Genomic DNA, 21,131 nt, shown 5'->3' with positions numbered 1-21,131 from the left:
TTCTACAAGAAATAAACCCGAGTGAGAGAAAAACCAGTGCAAGCAATCCTGCGGATGGTGCGGGGGGGGGGGCGCCGCCCGCCTCGCCACCTGCCCGCCGGCCCCGCTCGCTCCGCGGTTGCCTCGCCCCAGCTTCCCTCCGCCCACCCCGCAGCCGGCAGAAGCCTCCCTCCGACGGAGCCCCCCGCCTCTGCCCGCCCGCCCGCCCGCCCGCTCCCTCCCTCTGCCGCAGCCCGAGCGCGCGGGGCGTGGGTCGCCCGGGGGCTCCTTCGTGCTTCTGGGGCTCCGGGGGGGGGGGGAGGCGGCGACGCGCGGGCTGCGTCACGCCGGAGGCGCTGCTGCTGCTGCTGCTGGAGGAGGAGGAGGAGGAAGGAGCCGCTCGCCGCGCGCCCATTACCCCGGCGCCGCTCCCTCGGCCGCGCGCTCCCCTCGCTCCCCGCCAGCCCTTCGCGAGAGACCCGACGTGCGGCTGCGCCATTGCTGCCGGAGCTCAAGCCGAGGAGGCCAGGCGGAGAGCCGAGGGAACACCCGCGAAGGCAGGAGGCGAGGTGAGGCGCAGAGCCGCGCTCCGGGGGCGAGGAGGGGCTGCAGCCGGGGGAGGGTGGCATGGCCCCCGGGGGTGGGCAGCCGCGGGCACCCCTTCGCCGTCCTTGTGTCTCGGAGAAGGAGGGCAGAGAGGACAAAGGGGCAGGCGGGCGGGCGGATGGGGAGAAAGGAGGCAGGGATGCAGGGACCCCAGGAGGGGCGCCGGGATGGAGGCGGGCGGGCGGGCGGAGGAAGAGAAGAAAGGGAAGGCAGGGCTTGCGGCGGGGGGGGCACCCCGAGGGGCGAAATGGGTCTCACCCCAGACACTGCCTCCTTCCCACCCTTGGGACTTGCAGAGCAGGCTCCGCGCAAGCGGCTCTCTCGCTGCGCACCGAATTGCGGGGAAGGAAGGGATCTCCGGGAAGGGATCGAGTAGCGCACTCCCCCCCCCAGCCCTCCATGGATGACATGTTAGGAAAGTGGGGTTGGTCGTGCCCCCCAGGTGGCAAGTGGTCTCGTATCGGGAGGGAGGCTGGCCATTTTTTGGTGCAAAGTGTTCTTGTGACCCGTCCTTTGCGCTTCCGCACGTGTGCATTTTCCAGGACTCCCTTTCGTCCAGGAAAAGAAAATGGTGAAGCTGGGAAATAATTTTAGCGAGAAGAGCACAAAGCAGCCCCTCTTGGAGGATGGATTTGACACCATCCCCTTGATCACACCCCTGGATGTCAATCAACTACAGTTCCCACCTCCTGATAAGGTACAGTCGGTTTTTGGTTTCCACCCCTGACAATCGCACCCAGATCTCAGGCAAACAACAAAAGAATGTCTGTCACAGAGGCTTGCAAAGCAACACTGTGAAACCCAGGTTTTTCGGTTTTGAGAAATATGTCAGAACTAACAATTGTATATTTTAAAGGTTTTCCTTGAGAATTAAATCTATTGCTACTTCCTGTGAACCTTTTAAATTACAGTATCATATGTCTGGTACATCTGTTTCAATCATATAATATCTCTGTGTCTTTTTACTTCATTTTACAGCATCTGAATCTCCAATCCCCCATTGTTTAGCCAACCTCATCCCTATGTGTTTGAATAATAAGTTCATTCTGAATAACGAGGTTGTCCTCGTCTTTCCAGGGTTTGCAGTGCAGCTTAAGAAATATTTTTGAACAAAAATACTCTCAGATCTTCTCCATTAGATTTCCCTAGACTACTTATAGTAGAGAACAATCCCATGAGGCTCTTCCACACCTCTTGCCTGGACTGATAGGAAGGAGGTTTTCACAAGAAATGCTTGTGCCTATGAAGGACATGTAAAACGTGGTTGTCATGCATGGGTTCAATTACATCATGAAGTGATACTTTTCTAGGGACAGAAAGGGATTCATAGCTTATGCTACAGATTTGACCTGGTTTCATGGTTATTGCCTCTTCCCAGGGAAAAACCATAGCAGTGAATCCTCAGCACCCACACAAAAATATAGTTCCTTGGACTTTTGGCTGGAGAACCCAGACAATTACACTGGAATAACCTCAGATAAGTTTGGTGGCACTGGATTTGTGGAATTCCCCCCCCCCCAAGGTGTCTGGTGCTGAAGTAGTTATATTTCTTTGGTGCCAGGCAAATACTTTCTTATTCCCCCAGGCTTCAAAATTTCAGTTGTTTTAACTGCTGCTTTTGTCTTTTTATTACTGTACAATAATTTTTACTATTGTATTCCATATTATTTATGATAGTTGTTTGTTTTTTTAAAAAATGAAGTCCTATGTGAACTATCCTGCAAACATGTTTGCAGGATGATATTTACAAATTTAAATAAAAATATCCTTTAGAGACAACCCAGAGCAGGTACTGGCCCTTTTTAACTAGCTTGTAAAGATAAATTGCAAGTAATGCTTGGAAAAGGAATCTGTAGATATACTTAGGGGCCTGGAAGCCTTGAATAGCAGATCTGAGAGCTGTGGTTGTTGCAACATAGAACACACAAAGGCTTTGTTGCAGCTGCTCTACATGCTTTTGTTCACATCCCTGGGTGTGGCTTCTTGCCCACCAGATACCCTCTTTGCACTCAGCCCAGCTCTTCAGTTGTTGCTCCTACATAATTTTGTTCTCCAAGAAAGAATATGACAAGGTTGTATATGGGATAGGAGCATATCTTGACATGTCCCCTGGAAAACGTTGTTGAGTTGGGCTAGCTAGTAAAGGCTTTTGGCTACTCTTTTTGGCTTTTGACGGGTCTTCTCCTTCCTTCTTCACCAGAAACTGCCAAATAATGTAATCAGCAGTTGGGCATCAAGCACATCTGGAAACTGGGTTCCAGGATAATTTTTCATCACCATATTGCTCTTAATCAGAGTAGACCCGTTGAAATTAATAAACTTGACTAAGTTAATTTCTCTAGGTCTGTTAGGAGTAAAAGTCGGTGACTACCACCCCTACTATACTTGTCCATATAATAAACAAGGACTCCTGATGCCAGCTCTCTCCGGCATAATTTCCATCCACTCTTCACCCTGGGAGACACAAAAGAAGTGCTTAAACCATAGGCTTCACAATCCTTCCTTTCATTGCATAGACTAGTCCAGGGGTCAGCAACCTTTCTCAGCCATGGGCCGGTCCACCGTCCCTCAGACCATGTTGGGGGCCGGACTATATTTTTTTGGGGGGAAATGAACAAATTCCTATGCCCCACAAATAACCCAGAGATGCATTTTAAATAAAAGCACACATTCTGCTCATGTAAAAACACCAGGCAGGCTCCACAAATAACCCAGAGATGCATTTTAAATAAAAGCACACATTCTGCTCATGTAAAAACACCAGGCAGGCTCCACAAATAACCCAGAGATGCATTTTAAATAAAAAGACACATTCTATTCATGTAAAAACACGCTGATTCCTGGACCAACCGTGGGCCAGATTGAGAAGGCGATTGGGGCAGATTCAGCCCACAGACCTTAGGCTGCCGACCCCTGGACTAGTCCCTACAGCTGAGTTGAAAATGGGCCTTCCAGCTCCAGGTACTGGTTGTTGGTTGTCCCACCCCACGCAACTTGAATACAGTGGTGCCCCACAAGACAAATGCCTCGCAAGACGGAAAACCCGCTAGACGAAAGGGGTTTCCATTTTTGAGCTGCTTCGCAAGATGATTTTCCCTATGGGCTTGCTTTGCAAGACGAAAACGTCTTGCGAGTGTTCCGATTTTTTTTTGCTCCCCCCCCTTTTCTAAGCCACTAATAGCCTTTTAGCTGCTAAGCCGCTAAGCCTTTAATAGCCGCTAATCCGCTAAACCGCTAATAGGGTTGCTTCGCAAGACGAAAAAACCGCTAGACAAAGAGACTCGCGGAACGGATTAATTTCGTATTGCGAGGCACCACTGTATGCGATGCCTTCTACCACTTAAAAGGGTATCCTGAACCCAGGCCATTGTTGGAAATTCCCTCTCCACCGCGTGCCCCCCCCCCGAAAGCCGATGGGTAGCTGCACACTGAGAAGGCTACAGTTTCAGCAGAAATTGTGTGGCTTGCTTTGGTCTCATGGTAGCACGAGGGATGCCCCTGTGTCCTGTCCCTCGACCCCCACTGCTCTGTCTCTCCCTTTTCCAAAACAGCCATTTTGCCGCTTGCAGCTACCCCAAGAACCATTTTGGTTAAAAGCAGCTGCGGACATGGATGTTGCCTCCTCTGCCTTATGGTAGCCAAGTAGCGATGCTGGGAGCATGTGCATCCCAAGTGTATGTGCAGGCAGACATAGATAGCTTGAGTGGGGAACCCCCTGTAGAAGCCTGTTGATAATGATCAGGGTCAAACTGCACATGGCACTCAGTTGTCTATTAGCACTGGTAGGAGCAAGAGGTTTCTTCCTAAGGCTAATGGGGGATTTTTGGTTAGAGTTGTGATGGGGGAAGAATGAATGCTTCCCCTCCTTGTGCATTGTGGTCCTTATGAAAATATGGCCTCTTCCAGCTTACTACTATTTAAAAACAAAACCTGGAATACTGGCTCATAACACATTCACCTTTGAAGTTGGCTTAGTTCTCAGGCGTGCAATTTCCGCTCATTCCAAAGCTTGAGGAAACCCAATCTTGGCTGGCTCCCTGAGATATCACAAGGCCACGCCCCTCTCTGGGCCAGGATTTCATATGGTTTTGCTTTGGTGGTTTTTAAATAAGCAACTAGTGCAAAAAAGGGCATTCAGTTTAATGAATGTACATAGTGTGTGTGTTTGAAAAATAGAATAAAGGCAGTTAGTCAGCTTGAGGTATGGAAGGGGTGGAGAAAGACAATAGGCTAGGACAATAGACTTTCATCATTCAACTGGCAATTGTGTCAACTGCATTCTGAATGCAGGAAGAAGCTGGGCTCATTCTTCTCCTGGGATACTGTGTATTGCGACTCCCTTTTTGCATGCACATCTACTTGTACCTAATTCCTTCTAGATGGTGGATGCTGAACCTGTGGTCCTCCAGCTAACCCTTTAATTTCCTTCAACCATTTAACTGTTTCCACAGTTAAGAGCTTAACCAGAGGCTGAAAGCGAGTATGCCTGGCACAACTGAAGTTGATTAGTATTTTTTCCTAGCAAACCTGTTTCCTCCCAAAATCAGACTATTTGTGATGAGGAAAATGTGGGTTCACAGTTGCTTCAGGCAACATCATGCGACCTTCCTGCAAACAGATCACATTGATTGCTCAGTAAATCATTGGAGTCATTCTCCCTCTCTGGAAACATTGCACAAATAATCAGGTAGCCAACAGTCCTGAGCTAGAGGTACTAGTGATCTGAGTCCGCTTAAGGCATCTTCTTTACTTCCTGAAAGTGAGCAGTGACCAATGGCTAAAAAGCCATTTCTGTCCCAAACCAGGTCAGAATTGAAATCAGAAACCCCGTGTTATCCAGGAATGCCAGTAGATGAACAGCCACCACCTTGCCTGCAAAAGGCACTGAATAGCCTGAGCATCTTGACCAAGAAAGGAAGGTTTGCCACTGCTTGCTATTTTAAAAAATTAAAAGGACTTGGGAAGGATTTCTTCAAGAGGGGCCTTGCAGCCGCCTCATTTTTGAAGATGTCCCTCATGCAATTCCATTAACACACTCTTGCAGAGGTAGGAACATGGCTTCAGCATGATTTCTTGGCCCGATTTCAGACCGGTGAAAAGAAGGGGGAAATGGCAGGAGGGGTGGCAGAGAGAGAAGGGGGGGGGTGAGAAGGAGAGACAGGAGAGGGAAAGAAACAGCATCAAGGGAGGGAGAGAGAAATGGCAGGTAGCCCCTCCCCCTTTGCTTCCAGCCGCTAGAGCATAGTCCTTGACAGAAGAAAAGGTTGCTCACCTCTGCATTATATAGTGCTGTTTGCAAGTGATGTGATTTTAAAAAGGAGACTTTTCATGGTTTAATTTTATGGGGAAATTCTACGCAGGAAAAGAGCATGGTGTAGCAACAATTTTCCTCATTCATGACGCATTTTGAAGTTTTACTATTGAAATTAGTGGACTTAACAGTTGAGTAAAACTTGGTTGAATGCCACCCTGTGTCCTTCTCTGATATGGTATTGGATCATCAAATTCTGCCCAATGCAGTGAGTTTGGGAAGGGCACACTTGGTGTTTATATAGTCTTTCCTGTAAAGTGGTTGGAGCCCAGGGTTGCCTGAGCAGACTTCTGCTTGTGTCCCAGGACCTCCGCTTGTGGTCCCTCCATAGGGTTCCCCAACCCTCCAGAGCACATTTTGAGGCACGCAGGGGGCTGCAGAGGGGAGGGGAGAAAGACAAAGGCCTGCCGGGGATGTTTTGCTCACGGTGTACAACCCATTATTTCAAGGAACCTTTAAGAAAAGGCTTAAGGAAAGGTGGGTCAGTGCTATTGAGCTGCCCAGTTTATAGCTTAACCTCTTAGTCATGATGCACAGGAGCTCTTCATAGACCCCGAATCTGTCCAGCTTTCTGATTCTAGAAAACAGCATCATTTTAAAAGGTATTCTGCAAGGATTTAAGTCAGGGCTCGCCAACCTTTTGGGGCACATTTGCACATCTGGAGAAGCGGTCATGGGCAGCCCACACACAACCCCTCATGTCTCACAGACTATTATATTGGCTACAACAGAATGCTTCTTTCAAGCATGATTTTTTTTTGGGGGGATGCTAGGGAGGGAAACCTGTGGGTGCCATGGAATGCCGCTGTGGGCACATGTGCCATGTTGGCCACCCCCAATTTAAGCCACCCAGCATTTAAGGAAGTTTTATAACCTTAAGCACATTGAGGTGAACATGAACACCACTGGAATTGCAGGTGTCTGCTCAGAAGTAAGCCCCGTTGGTGCAAGCCCCATTGAAAACAGAGTAAGGATGTTTAGAGTTGCAGCCTAAGGATGTTTATACACTGGGGGTAAAACACAAGCTTCCTTTTGCACGGCAATACCTAACCTAGAGACCTGAATGATGGCCTAATATCACACCAAGGTAAGGGCAAGACTGGTGTCAAATTAATGATAAAAAAGCAGCATCCCAGGAAATGAGGTGGTTGTTACGCATCTGCTTCCAGAAATAATCTGCCTTCATAATTTCCCAGTACAGTGGCAGAAGAAAGCACATGTTATGCAGCTGCTTAAAAAGTGGTGGGGAGATCCTTGAGACATCAAAAAAACATTAAGGGTGACGTTTTCCCATAAATGAGGCCTTGCCATGATACTTCGCAACCTGGCTTTTAGGAAGTACAGTAACCCAAACCTAGCTTTTAAAGGAAGCCTTTGAATTAATTTAAATTGCTGCTGCATTCAGCTATTATGATTTGCTTTTTGTTGGCTCTTGTTTTTAGTAAGTTACTCTTTTTAATACCTTGAGGGTCGTTGAGAGAAAGCTGGCACATAAATATTATCAACACCCATGGATACGTTTCCTGTACTAGCAAACCCCACTTGAAACGAACAGGAACTGTTTCACAGGAGAACTTTCTGGTAGATTATGCTCATAATGTTCATGTCACTGAGGACGGAATTGCATGTAATGAGTTGAATCACGATTTAAACAGCTTTCCCCCGATGCCTCTGACATGTGAGCAGATGAGCGGCAGAACTGGATTCATCAGGTTTGTTTGTGGCACTTGCCTTCACTGCAAACTATATTTAATGAGCAAGTCATGCACAAAGGGAGAGACGGCTGCATTGTTATATGTTTGAGAGTTTGGCTGCACCAATCAAGCTGGTAATTGGTCTCCTGTTGATGTTCCTTGCAAAGGTGGTGGTCAAGACAAAAACAGAATATGAACCAGACCGCAAGAAAGGAAAATTTCGTACTCCTAAAATAGCTGAGTTCACAGTCAGTATCACTGAAGGTGTCTCAGAACGGTTTAAGGTAAGTCATATCATAAATTTATTTCTGGCATAAAGAAACAGATGCTTGACTTATTCTCTTGTATTTAGAACCTATCATCTCGCTCACTTGGGCCTTGCAGGTGGCTAAACAAAAAACAACAACCCACAACTATGGTTGCATAAATGGGAGAAGTTTGAAGTGAGGAATTAAAATCTTTAGTTCTTTGGTGGAACTATAGTGGAACCTTTGCCAGAATATTGTCTTTTTGGTGCCTCTTCTTGACATTCCTCTTTCAGCAAGCCTTCTAGGTGGAGACTTTTATCCCATCTGGTATTGGATGAATTTGAATAGATTTATAGAAGTGTTGCTGTTTTTGAAAGAAAAATGTTAATTGTGTTTATATATGCTAGAGTTTTAGCGGTTTTATATATGCAGTTGTTCTGTGTATGTTTTTATTTCATTGTAAATTGTGCTTGGGAAGCCTCATGAGAAGCGATTCATAAATGAAATTATATTATTATTATTATTATTTATTAGACTGCGATTGCTCTAAGAAAGCCCCACCGACCTGTATGTAAAATCTTAGGGCTCAGACCAACAGGATAGTCTCTTGCATGTGCCTCATTTAAATTAATGGGAATTGTGTGTTTAAATATGGCATGTGCAGGATAATTCCCTACTGGATTATGCCTGTTTATCTAGAGGTTGTCATTTATTTAGCATAAAGGGATAGCTCCCTGAACCTCTGCTCCTTCGTTTCCATGTTAACTTTAATTTCCTTAAATGCCCCTCCTCCTTATTCCTTTATTCTTAGGGTCTGCACTGGTCAGTAGACTGTCTCAGAAATTTGATGTTTGAACTCATGAATTTGCTGGTTTTTATCATCCATTTGATGGTGCATGAAAAATGTTGTTCTCTAATACTGTAAACTTGCAAGTACAGATCAGTAGCAAAGGATAAATCCTGTCCAGGTTGGAAATTGTTGGAGGGCTGATTGAAAGGCTGGCCAAAAGTCAGTTTGTTTTTTCTTTTAAAGATTGGATGTTCTTGGTTAGCAGAGAAACAAAAGATTAGCTTTTGTTGGTGAGGATGGATTAGGGCTGTTTCTGAATGTTGCTATGCTTGGTATGCATCTTGAGGCAGCCCTTATTCTGTACCAGTGACATGAAATCCCTCCCACTGGATGTAATGGGTGAGAAGACTTGGCCTTGCTGGTGCCTACGATTTCTGTACTACATTTTTGGGGGGACTTTGCATAAGAGAGGAGCATAAACCAACATGGGACAGAACATCAAAAACCCATTAAAAGTTCCTGGAAAAGTGTGGCTGTATCAGGAAGAAGGTGTAGCTTTGCTAACCCAATTGTCACCAGGTTAGACAATAAATATGATTTAAAAGTACTGAGTCATTGGCAAGTGTTTGGAATTTAGAGGATCAAAAAAAGAGAGAGAAATTAACCTTCTCATAGTTCAGATTACCTAGGACAAAGATAGCAGATAGACAGGTGAGCTTCTTGGTAGGAAGGAAGCAAAGCAAAATTGTAACACTAAAAGGATACATATAATGGATAGCATTGTGCTGTGACACAATTCATATCTGATTCCCAGTCAATGCCTATAAAATTTGTGCAACTCCATTCAGAAAGCAAAAGGCCTGAGGAAGGCATAGTTACAACAACAGCTAAGATTGGTGGTGAAAGCAACCATGTATAGCTATAGAATCACAGAACTGCAGAGCTGGAAGGGACCCCAAGGATCATCTATAGTCCAGGCATGTCCAACAGGTAGATCATGATCTACTGGTATATCACTGGAAGTCTGCGGTAGATCACTGGTAGATCATTGACTCCCCCCAAAGAAGCTGAACAACTGTGGCTCCCCTCCTCCCTGAAAAAACTCAACAACTTTGACCCGAACCCCCCAAAAGGGAGTAGATCACTGCCAGTTTTTAACTCTGTGAGTAGATCGCAGTATCTTGGGAGCTGACCACCCCTGATCTGGTCCAACCCCCTGCTCTGCCAGAATATGCAGCTATCCCGTATAGGGATTGAACCTTCAACTTTGGTGTTATCAGCACCATGTTCTAACCAACTGAGCTACAGATACTGGCAAAAGGTTTGAGGCAAGGTTATTTCTTAAGAGTTTCTTCCCAGACAAGTAGCTGAAGCTGGTGGTAATGGTGATATGCTGCACTGTGGGAGTTTTCAACTTTGGGTTTATTATTATTTTTTTTATATAAGATTTTTATTGGTTTTAGAAAGTTTTAAACAACAAACAAACACTTAAAAAAACAAACATACATGTATAGTTTCATCACCCATTTTCATAAACCTCTTTTTTCAGACTTCCCCATACCCCCCCTTTCTGCATCCCAGTGTCCATATTTTTATAGCAACTCCCAACTGTTACTCTCCACCTCTGTCATCTTAGTCCTCTCTATATTCTGACCTTGTGTCACTGTATCCCTTTGTTTCTGGAAACCGAAACACTTTAACATTCATTAAGTTTATAATGGTCCTTAAGATAGCTTTTAAATTTTCTCCACTCTTCTTCCACCGTCTCTGTTCGTTGATCACGGATTCTGCCTGTCATCTCGGCCAATGTCATGTAGTCCATCACTTTCATCTGCCATTCTTCCAGAGTGGGTAGATCTTGTGTCTTCCAATACTTCGCGATAAGTATTCTTGCTGCTGTGGTAGCATACATAAAGAAAGTTCTATCCCTCTTTGAGACCAATTGGCCGACAATACCCAGGAGAAAGGCCTCTGGTTTTTTAAGAAAAGTACATTTAAGTACCTTTTTCATTTCATTATAGATCATTTCCCAGAAAGCCTTAATCTTCGGGCATGTCCACCAAAGGTGATAGAAGGTACCTTCAGTCTCTTTACATTTCCAACATTTGTTATCGGGCAGATGATAAATTTTTGCCAGTTTGACTGGGGTCATGTACCACCTGTATACCATTTTCATAATATTTTCCTTTAAGGCATTACATGCCGTAAATTTGATACCGGTGTTCCATAACCATTCCCAGTCATCTGACATGATGTTATGACCGACATCCTGTGCCCACTTAATCATAGCTGATTTGACTATTTCATCCTGTGTATTCCATTTCAGCAACAAGTTATACATTCTAGATAAATTCTTAGTACTGGGTTCTAACAATTCAGTTTCTAGTTTTGATTTTTCCATCTGGAAGCCAATTTTCCTGTCCTGTTTGAAAAATTCCATTATTTGATGATATTGAAACCAATTTTGTACCTTATGTTTCAATTTCTCATGACTTTGCAATTTGAACTTATCTCCATCTTGTTCCAAGATTTCCCAATACTTCGGCCATCCGACCTCCATATTGAGTTTCTTCACTGCCTTGGCCTCCACTGGTGAGACCCATCTAGGGGTTTTGTTTTCCAACAGATCTTTGTATCTTATCCAAACATTGAACAATGCTTTCCTAACAATGTGATTCTTAAAAGCACTGTTGACTTTATCGTACCATAGATATGCATGCCAACCAAAAGCATTATTAAAACCTTCCAGATCTAAGATATCTGTATTTTCGAGGAGCATCCATTCTTTCAGCCAGCAAAATGCTGCTGCCTCATAGTACAGTTTCAAGTCCGGCAGGGCAAAACCCCCTCTTTCTTTAGCATCTGTCAATATTTTCATGGGTTTATTATTATCCATTTGTCAGGTTATCATTGGACTAGAAAATAAACTAAGCTGCAAGGAGGAGATTGGAATCTTTCACTTCCATTTTGATTAACTTCAGCTTGCTGTGTCATCCCAACTCAAATCCAGTAGTTAATCTTAACTTTATTGAAGTGTCAGTAAACCATAATTAAGACTGATCGTTTGTTGTCTGGTTTCAGACCTGTAGTTGGTCAAAAATGAATGTGCATGACACTGAGGCTTGTTTAACGTCAGTGGTTCTGTAGAGCGCCATACATATCACTAATGTGTCCTGAGCCTTCCACTAGTGACTAGTGGAAACAATGGGTCTCAGACCTGACCTCTGCCTTGCACTCAGTTTCTGAGGCAAGTGACTTGGCTTTTGACCTTGTTTTCTATGACTGGCCATAGCAGCCATTTTGTAAATTAGGGTGCTCTCTGCCCCCAATGTCCCTATACCCACAACTCTTTGTCAACACTCCAAATGTGTCCACTATCCCCAAAAAGCTGGGGACTCGTGTCCTATAAGAACAGTTTAAGATTAGCCTACCTGCATTTGTGCCAAACTAGATGAAACTCTGTGGGATGGGTGATATCTAAGCAGGTGGTGGTGGTGGTGGTTGCTAAACTAAAATGCAGTTCTTGGGGTGAGAAGGAATCTGACTGGAACAGCAGTAATGATTAAGGGGTGCTTAACACTTTCCCTTCAGGTGAGTCTTCCAACCCAAAATGGCTTGGCAGGTACTTTTTGACCCAAAGGGAGATAAATATAGGCATCACACACAGTATTTCTCAGTAATTCGGAGCAGTTTGGGGGAGTTACTGTGTTGTTTTTATTATGTATTTTGTGATTTTATGTTGTAACCGCCCTAAGACCTACAGGTATACAGCGGTATGCAAATTTAATAAATAATAACAATTCTGGGAGGAGACAAGTGAGCTGAAAGGTGATTTAGCCATCTGTCCTGGATGCTTTAGCTGAGATTCCTGCATTGCAGGGGGCTGGACTAGATGACCCCTGGGGTCCCTTCCAACTCTACAGTTCTATGATTACATGCCTCTATAAAAAGCAAGGCCAAGCCATGGTTTGCCTCTTGCATGCTTGGAAGCTCAAATGACAGTTTACTGTGACACCTCAATTTAACCAATGTCCTGGGTCCAATTAAGAATTGAGTTCTAGTAGTTTCTAGATCATTTTGTGTGTGTAACATTCCTAAAACTTGTACAAAATGCAGCATAGTGTTTTGTAGATTAAGACTTCAAAGTTGCATTGTGAAATATAATCTACCAACAACTTCTATTAAAAGCAAATCAGGATGTTTTTGCATGTAAAAGCTGAAGACAGCTATTTCATGCAGGTAGAAGAAAATAAACAAAAAGCAACTCCCGAGTCATATATACTCGGAGGATTATTAAATGTTTGCATTGTTATGTACTAGTGGATGGAACATGAAAAACCCGTTGTCACTTAGATATTACTTTATGGTTATCACACTGGGATTACCTTCATGGTATTAGATTGTTGGGTTTGGCTGCTAAGTAACGGATGCATTGGATAGAGTTTGCTGTAGGATTTTGCTCCCCTAGAGAATTGCAGGATTTATCTTGATGCTGAAAAGGAAAAGGGAGGAGAGGAAATCCGTACTTTATCCAATTATATGTATCCTTTTTCATTCTAAAGCTTTCAAATCACAAGAATCTGTAAGTTTCAGTTACACTGCTTTCAGTTACATTTTAAGGTGGCCAATTCTCATTCATGATTGCTTCCTGTGGCGGGGGGGACGGACTCTCTGAGCATTTTGATCTCCTCTCTCCTACCCTTGCAAGTTGTTCTGGGGGTTTTCCTGACCCCCACAATGCAATCTGAGCTTCAGTTTATTGTTCTCCATCCAGTCCATTAGTTTTAGGACTCCCACCACACAGAACACAATGACTTCTGCATCACTGTATGAAGATCTTTGCATGAGGGTCCCGGTGGCAGAAAGCATCCAGAGAGCTATCTGTTAGCAAGGCCTTCAAGAGACAAGCAAGCAGCCCACAACCTAGTTCACAGGCTACTGCAGCGAAGTGCCCATTGCTTTCTGAGGTTCCAAGCCACTCCAGTAATGGAAGAGCCAAGGGGACTGGGCAAATGGTGTGGCTTCATCTCAGAACTCTGTGTAGCAGGAAGGAAGCACACTGCCCTGCCTATGAGTTCCTGGAGGAATGAATTTCATGGGAAAGGCTCCCAATGTCTTGTGGGAGTTCTTCAAAAATTAAAATACATTACTTTTACCTTAATTAAAAGACATCACTCTTTTCTAGTCAAGCATCTCTGGGAATTTAATCTGTCTGTGCGGTTCTGGGTGTTCTGTCCAATTTGAATGGTTGGAATATTGTTGCTCTTGTTGTTTCCTATGGTAATGGCAGTTTGAAGAGTGGGCTAGGAACCCTCAGTGTAGTAAGACAGTACATTTCTGGCATATCTGACTAGCCAAGTGTAAATCCCCATCCTCCCAATGCAAGAATTCAGATGACCAAAAGGAGGAGGGGATATTTTTGGCATTGTGACTGCTTGAACTTCTGATGGACAAACTGCTCATCACTTCACTTCTCCCGCCTTTCAGTGGAATATAGACAGGACTGAGTCTGAATCTAAAAGGACACTCCGTATGTTCATGACATTTTCTTATGAAAGAGTGATCAAAAACAGAGTAGAGCCCTTATCACCGGAAGCAAAGATAAGTCACATCTTGGATAATCCTCTCCAGGGTAAATCAAGGCAAATGGAACACAGGTGACTTGTCAATAAAATGAGCAATTTCAGCTGTATTAGCATGGCAGTCACTGTGTGGTTTGTAGACTTAGGTCCATAAGGGATTATGTTTCTGTGTTGTTGGGGAGCAGATGAAATCTGGAAGACACCATCCTTCCAGCAAGGGTTATCTATTTAAATACAGTGGTACCTCGTTTTATGAACTTAATCCGCTCCAGAAGTCCGTTCTTAAGCCAAAACCGTTCTTAAACTGAGGCACGCTTTCCCTAATGAGGCCTCCTGCTGCCAGTGCCCTTCCACCGTTTGGCTTCCATTCTTAGACCGAGGTAAAGTTTGCAAACTGGGACACTACTTTCGGTTTTGCGGAGTTCGTAAACCAAATAGTTCGTAAACAGGAGTGTTCTTAAACCGAGGTACCACTGTAGGCAGTAAAGAACCTGTCCCATCAGGCATTGCCTGCCTATCAGGAGCAAACTCTCTGCTGAAGGGTAGAGCTTTCCATCTTTAGAAGAACAGGGAAGAAGTACTTGAACTCAAGTTGGTTTTTCATTGGGGATGAATGAAGCCAGAAACATAAAGAGCAGCCTTTGAACAGGTACTGGCATTCAGAGTTTGGTGTGAAACATGTTACCAGAACAATGCAGTGAGCAAGGCTAAAAATAGGCTTAAGAAGCAGACTGTATAGCCATAATACATATCATTTGACTCTTGGTTAGCAAAGAGGAAAGACCCTCTCCTGTGCTGCTAGAATTGACTTAATAACATCTGCTTTGAAGTAGATGCTGTGCTTTTCCTAAGTTCAGTTGACACACCAAGCCCGTGCTCCAATTTATGAGGTGGAAATAGAGGCACAAGCCTGTAGGGATGGGGAACCTGTGGTCCTTCAGATGTTGTTGGGACCCCCGACTCCCATCAGCCGTAGCAAGAATGGTCAATGGTCAGGGATGAGCCGAGTTGTAGTTCAAGCACCTGGAGGCCCCAGGTTTCCCATCTCTGATCTAAAGAAATGTGTAGAGTTGGTGCACAGAGACAAATTTTACAGAATCTTTGCCCTTTCTTTTGTGGGGGAAGAATCACAGGAATTGGGCAACAGCATGAATGGACTTGTATGTTACGGTAATTTAGGTGCACAGTATATACCTGCTCCTTCACAGCATGACTTGGAGCTCTGGTAGGTTTCAGAACTTTCCATCATTTTCTGGAGTGGTTTTTTTTTGGGGGGGGTGAACAGTGTGCAATAACCAGAAAACTGTCTTGCTAAGTATGTTGTTAATATATTGTCTCTTTGCAGGTAACTGTTTTGGTCCTTTTTGCCCTTGCATTCCTGACATGTGTTGTATTTCTGGTAGTCTACAAGGTTTACAAATATGACCATACCTGTCCAGAAGGCTTCATTTTCAAGGTAATACATAGTTTTCTAAAACCAGCAACAACAGAACACAGTGATTCTGATGTATTGATCACCTGTATTGTTTTAGGGGCATAACTAATAATGAAAACTAAAGGAATGGTTCAAATAGGTTGGGGTTTAGTTCAGGTTAAAAACTGAAGGCGACCTGAGGGACTTGCAAAATTATGAAAGGCAGGGAGAACATGTTATTTCTGTCCCTCTCAATTCTAGGCTATTTTGCACTAATATTCTACATAATTTAAAACACTAACAGAAGCCCTGTGCACTTGTGGAGGGTGTTTTGGTAATATCCCAATCAATGTTCAGAGAACTGAAAATGAATACAGAATATGTGTCAGCCAATGAAATAATGTTAGTTGATTACTTTTGCCTATTCAGACAATAGATTTAAGTTTAAATAAATGCAGGGTTTTTGATTCCTGACTCCGCTTTTTAGAGATGCCGACGGGTGAGAAAACTCAGTGTTTAATAAATGAGTTATAATTTGCCACACCAATCATGCTTATCAACTCCTTTGAGAACATGGACATGCCCCCAGATCCAGTTTGGAGCTGAATGTGAACTTAAGCAAGCTTAAACACACATACACCACTGAATGGAGAATCAATCGCATGTGCCATCTGGTCCAGCACACTTTCCCCTCTTGGTCCAAGAGCTGAACCTTGAAGCAAAAATGAAATTCCACTTAATAGCTGCTTGAGGCAGGATGTTCCTAGATTTCATCTCTCCCACCTGGCTGCTCTCCTTTCCCTCTCAAGCAGATGATTGGCAACATTTCTTTAAAGTGCTGCAGGAACCACATCATCAGGTACTCCACATAGAGAACAAGTGTTGAGGGAAAGGTCTATTATAGAAAGGTTTTAAGGAGGTTCAGCCATGGACTTGATATAGCTGAAGCATAAGAAAAACTGAAGAGTCAGGTTGGAGCGGGGGACTCCATGGGAATAAACAAAAAAGTGAGATTTTTCAGTGGTTAAGAATGGTGGACTCATAATCTGGTGAACCGGGTTCGCTTCCCCGCTCCTCCACCTGCAGCTGCTGGGTGACCTTGGGCCAGTCACACTTCTCTGAAGTCTCTCAGCCCCACTCACCTCACAGAGTGCTTGTTGTGGGGGAGGAAGGGAAAGGAGAATGTTAGCCGCTTTGAGACTCCTTCGGGTACTGATAAAGCGGGATATCAAATCCAAACTCTTCTGAGTGCACACAGCCAGGATTTTGAAGTTCTTGCTTCAACACCTCTTCTGTCAAACTACCTTTATATTTGGAGGGAGTTTGAAAAGTTGTTTGGGGCTACTGGGGTGGAAAATTGCATAAAAATTGCATTATTTTTTTTTTGAATGACTATTGAGGTAGGGTTTGTGCTGGATCATGGTCTATGTGCCCATCTCCTACTGAGAATCTACAGGAAACAGGAAGTCCTTTTATGATTTACATATCAGGGAAAACTGTTTCACTCTTCTAGTGCGTATCTTGGAGGGATGGTGTATCTTTCTAGGGTCTTCCTGTGTGACAAAGTGTACCCACAGCGGACTGAGTGAGAATTAAGGAGAAAACTTCAGTATTCCTTCAACCTGCACAGGATGAAAACCCAGGGAAAGGGTGGGTTCATGGGTGTTGTAAGTACAATATGCAAGGCTAGAAGACTGTGTTTTTAGTTTCATGGTGCAGAAGTTCAGGTGGGCACGTTTGTTGTCCTGCTCTGTTATATTTGTTTTATTCTTGTTACCCACCATGGATTAAATTAAATTACAAACAACAATAGAAAAATGGCCTAGAAATAATTTAAATACATTGAAATGTTTGTCTTTCAGAACAATCAATGCATTCCGGCTGGATTAGAGAACTACTACTCTGAACAAGACTCTAGTGCTAGAGGGAAATTTTACACAGTTATAAACCACTACAACCTGGCCAAACAAACGATCACACGATCCGTATCTCCGTGGATGACAGTGCTTTCAGAAGAGAAAGTTTCTGAGCAGGAGACTGAAGCAGCTGAGAAATCGGCTTAACGTGATTGATCTTGTTGATTGGAAGGTATCAAGGGGGCTTTCATCGAACGTCTCATTGTTATGGATAATTTAGAGGTTACTCATATTTATGGTGCAATTGCTTTGGTTTGCCGATAACTGCTTTGCAAAAAGGAAAAATAAGAAAATTAAAACTTAGACCATTAATGGCCAAGTGCATATCAGCATTGCTTTAGAGCTTTAACACCAGTTTCTCTGTTAATAATTCCAACTTAGGTACCTTCTTGCGGTTTAGAATTCCATTGAGCCACCCAGGGGGTTTGGACACAGGGGAGAATTGTGCATTTTACTGTGTGTACTAATGTTTCGTTTTTAAATCAGTTTTGCAATCTGAATTATCATAGCCATAACTAGAAATTATGTGGGTTAGTTGATAAACTGTATTTAAAATTGGTTTGCGACTCCAAGATGCGTACCAAAAAATAAAGTTGGCCTGTTTTTTCTCACTGTAACAGATATGTTAGAAGTAACTAAGTTCTTTGCAACAAGGCATGCTTAATTGTTGTTTTGTTAAAGCTGTGAACATTTCACTACATTTCCACTATGGCTAGAGAATCTTGTATATGGACTTGCACTGACACAAAACAGACACTACGGAAATGTACATTTTAATGGTGGATCATGATGTTTAGTGAATGTGCAAAAATGTTAGGCAGCAAAATATTCTGATAAGTAGTGGAGCCCTACGGAACAGACAAAAAAAGCCACTGTAGAGGTAGCCCACAATGTAATATGCGCAACACGACAGGAGGAGTAGTTTTCTTAGAACTTTCTCTTTTTGTACAACATTAAAAGGTTTCCCCTTTTTATATGTTGCAAAATGCTTTGCGTTAGCAGCACCGTTTGGGCATTTTCTAATCTTTAGACGTTAAGGCTGCAACCCTAAGCATATTTACCCGGAAAATAGTTCCACTGGACTCAGTGGGACTTTCATGTAAACATTTTAGAACTGGGTGTAAGGGAGAAAATGCATTAAATGCATAAAAAGAGCCCTATTCCCATTGCATTTCTGAAATGGCATGTGGGGAAAGGGAGAATAGGAGACATGCTGCCTTCTTGAGATAAACTTGGATGGGGTGGGTGATGGGTGGGGGGAGTAGTAGACAAGCCTAGAATTGTAGGTGCACGTTTATTGTGTTGGCAAGTTTCTAAACTATTACATGTTTATTATTTATAAACCTTTCAGCGTACATTACATAAATATTTTCATTAACTTTATAACTGGAAAAAGCGGCTTAAACATTGGGTGGTCAACCTGTAGCAAGCCTGGAATAAACCACAGAAATGTTGCGTGGCAGGCTGTGGCTCAGAGATTGGCTTTGCCTCTTGCCCATGTGTCCAGTGCTGTGCTTTTGTGCTAGCATGCACTGCAGAGGCGCCAGAGCAATGCTTCATAAGTAGTGGCACTTGACAGGATGTCCAATGGTACAAGTACCCCTGGTTGAAAAGCACTGCGCCAGAATTATACTCTCTCAACCCTGGGTCTTGACTTGCATACACTTGACCGGAGGGTTGGTCATCACTGGATCAAAGCACTCAGCTGCTATTTTTGTTCATGCTCTGAATGTGCTACTTCCCAGTGGACATGTCAAAAGTTTCATTATTTTTGTAGACACATGCTTTCCAAAAACACATATGTAGTAGAACAAACATGGTTGGTTCCACTTCTGGTTACATTTTCTCCCGATACATTTCAGCATCACGAACCCGCTTAGCAAAAGCCAGTTGTTTTTTTCATTAAGAACTTTTCATACTGAACATAGTTTCATGTTGTAAAAGAACTTTTAGTATGTCATCATTGCTGTGTGGAATGCATAAAAGCAATAAATTATGTGCCAAATCTTTCTTTTGCATTTTGAAAAAAAAGTTCGGTCCCATATAAACATATTAAACTATACCATGTTTGTATTTCCTAGTAGTCAGGTACTTTATTGAATGTAAATTCACATGTAACTTTTGACATTTTCACTCTGTGTAAAATAAAGAAAAAGGAGGATAACCAAGTCTCAAGCTCAGTATGTTGACATAGATATATGTATTATTGCATTTAAAATCAATCAAAAATGAAGGATTCCAATCACTGTACTTATGGCAACATTCACCTCAAGTTTTCCTATGATGATTATTCTACATGTCTACGATTGAAGAATTTGGATTACTTTGTTTTCTATAGTGGTGCAATTATGAAAAAAGAAAGAAATGGAAAGCAGTTTTGTTGTAAATTGAAATGCCAACTGTGAAGAATCACCTTCTAAACAGTCAAACCTTTCCTTTTCAATGCAATCTGGAATTTATTTTGCCTTTCTGGAATAAGGTTCATTTAGGCCATCAGTTTGATTTTTTTCAACCTGTCAGGTATGAACTTTGTTGACAGATGAGACTCTAGGACTTGCTGTGAACTTCAGTGAGTTCCACTGGCTTGGTCACTGAGCAGCACTGCAAAACTCCCACCAGCAATCCATGTGTGCAAAAATATTTAGAAAGAGACCATTGTAATAAAATATTGGGTAAATAGCTAAAAAGCTGTGTTCGTTGATGCACTACAACAATTCCCTGTGTGAACTTACACTAAACCTAACTTCCAGTTGGACCAGTACTTCCTGTAGCAGGAGGTGTAGAAATGCACATGTCTGGTCAAGGTATTTCGACCACGATGATGCATGAAATACAAGACATGTTGCTTTGTAAAGAAAACATCTTCAGCCAGTATCAGTCCCAGGTGGCTTCAGCAGATTTTGGTCAGGGCTATATGAATAATGAATAGGCCAGGGTTAGCTACCATACCAGTCCAAGAATAACAAAGAAAAGGAACACATCACAAGGAAGAAGAGGATCCACACACGAAATCCAGCATTATTCTTGATTGCCTGTAGGGAAAAAATAAATCATGATTTCTCTCAAAAGGGTCTAATTCAGGACAAGGCAAAATCTTTTCCAGTTTGAGCCCTGAATACTATTATTTAGCAGTAATGACTAAAGACAGGTCTTCAAATCTTTAGCTGCACGTGAACATAAGAAGCGCCTGCCGAAGGCCCACCCAGTCCAGCCTCCAAAGGAGATGCCGATGGGAAGCCTGGAAGCAGGACCTGGACCGCGTGAATCACATCTTTTAAGAATACGGCACAATGAATTGCAGGGGGCTGACGTAGATCACTGCTATGAAATACTATAAAAGGTGGGCCACCTATCAAATGAGCACCAGCAAGGCTGAAGCAGTGTTTGGGTTGATGAAACTGCAAATCTTAGGTCATATCACAGGTGAAAGGCCCTCTATGGCCACTGATGAAAAGTTACATCTACCGGGAGTTTCCTATTTTAGACACCCTTTTTTAAACAACAACAACATAGTAACCAGCCTGGAAAAACTTAAATTCGATTAAACATCTGGCTCAGTTTTATGCACAAGACTTCAACAAACAGAAGATA

General features: G+C 43.3%; 2 protein-coding genes across 2 annotated transcripts in view; one reads left to right on the top strand and one right to left on the bottom strand.

Moving 5' to 3' along the window:
* Window positions 1-364: 364 nt before the first annotated feature.
* Window positions 365-19,704, top strand: NSG1 (neuronal vesicle trafficking associated 1). The gene is made up of 5 exons (XM_081207968.1): window positions 365-548; window positions 1,128-1,282; window positions 7,758-7,874; window positions 15,556-15,666; window positions 17,487-19,704. The coding sequence occupies exons 2-5, from the start codon at window positions 1,154-1,156 to the stop codon at window positions 17,685-17,687; spliced, it is 558 nt and encodes a 185-aa protein (XP_081064094.1). The 5' UTR covers window positions 365-548; window positions 1,128-1,153; the 3' UTR covers window positions 17,688-19,704.
* The window catches only part of STX18 (syntaxin 18), a 53,287-nt gene continuing 51,763 nt past the window's right edge, over window positions 19,608-21,131 (bottom strand). Inside the window, exon 11 of the mRNA XM_081207894.1 lies at window positions 19,608-20,572. Within this exon, the coding sequence (XP_081064020.1) occupies window positions 20,477-20,572 (96 nt within the window). The 3' untranslated portion in view covers window positions 19,608-20,476. The remainder of the gene's footprint in view (window positions 20,573-21,131) is intronic.

Source organism: Podarcis bocagei, assembly GCF_964188305.1.
Source record: "Podarcis bocagei genome assembly, chromosome: 9".
Taxonomy (NCBI): domain Eukaryota; kingdom Metazoa; phylum Chordata; class Lepidosauria; order Squamata; family Lacertidae; genus Podarcis; species Podarcis bocagei.
The sequence above is the reverse complement of the archived record's forward strand: the minus strand, read 5'-3'. Positions and strand labels throughout refer to the sequence as shown.

Excerpts from the sequence above, each read along its gene's own strand:
- NSG1 (XM_081207968.1), top strand. The coding sequence starts at position 1,154 with ATGGTGAAGCTGGGAAATAATTTTAGCGAGAAGAGCACAAAGCAGCCC. Across the intron at positions 7,875-15,555 it reads GTGTCTCAGAACGGTTTAAG|GTAACTGTTTTGGTCCTTTT; the intron begins GTAAGTCATATC and ends GTCTCTTTGCAG. Across the intron at positions 15,667-17,486 it reads CAGAAGGCTTCATTTTCAAG|AACAATCAATGCATTCCGGC; the intron begins GTAATACATAGT and ends TTTGTCTTTCAG.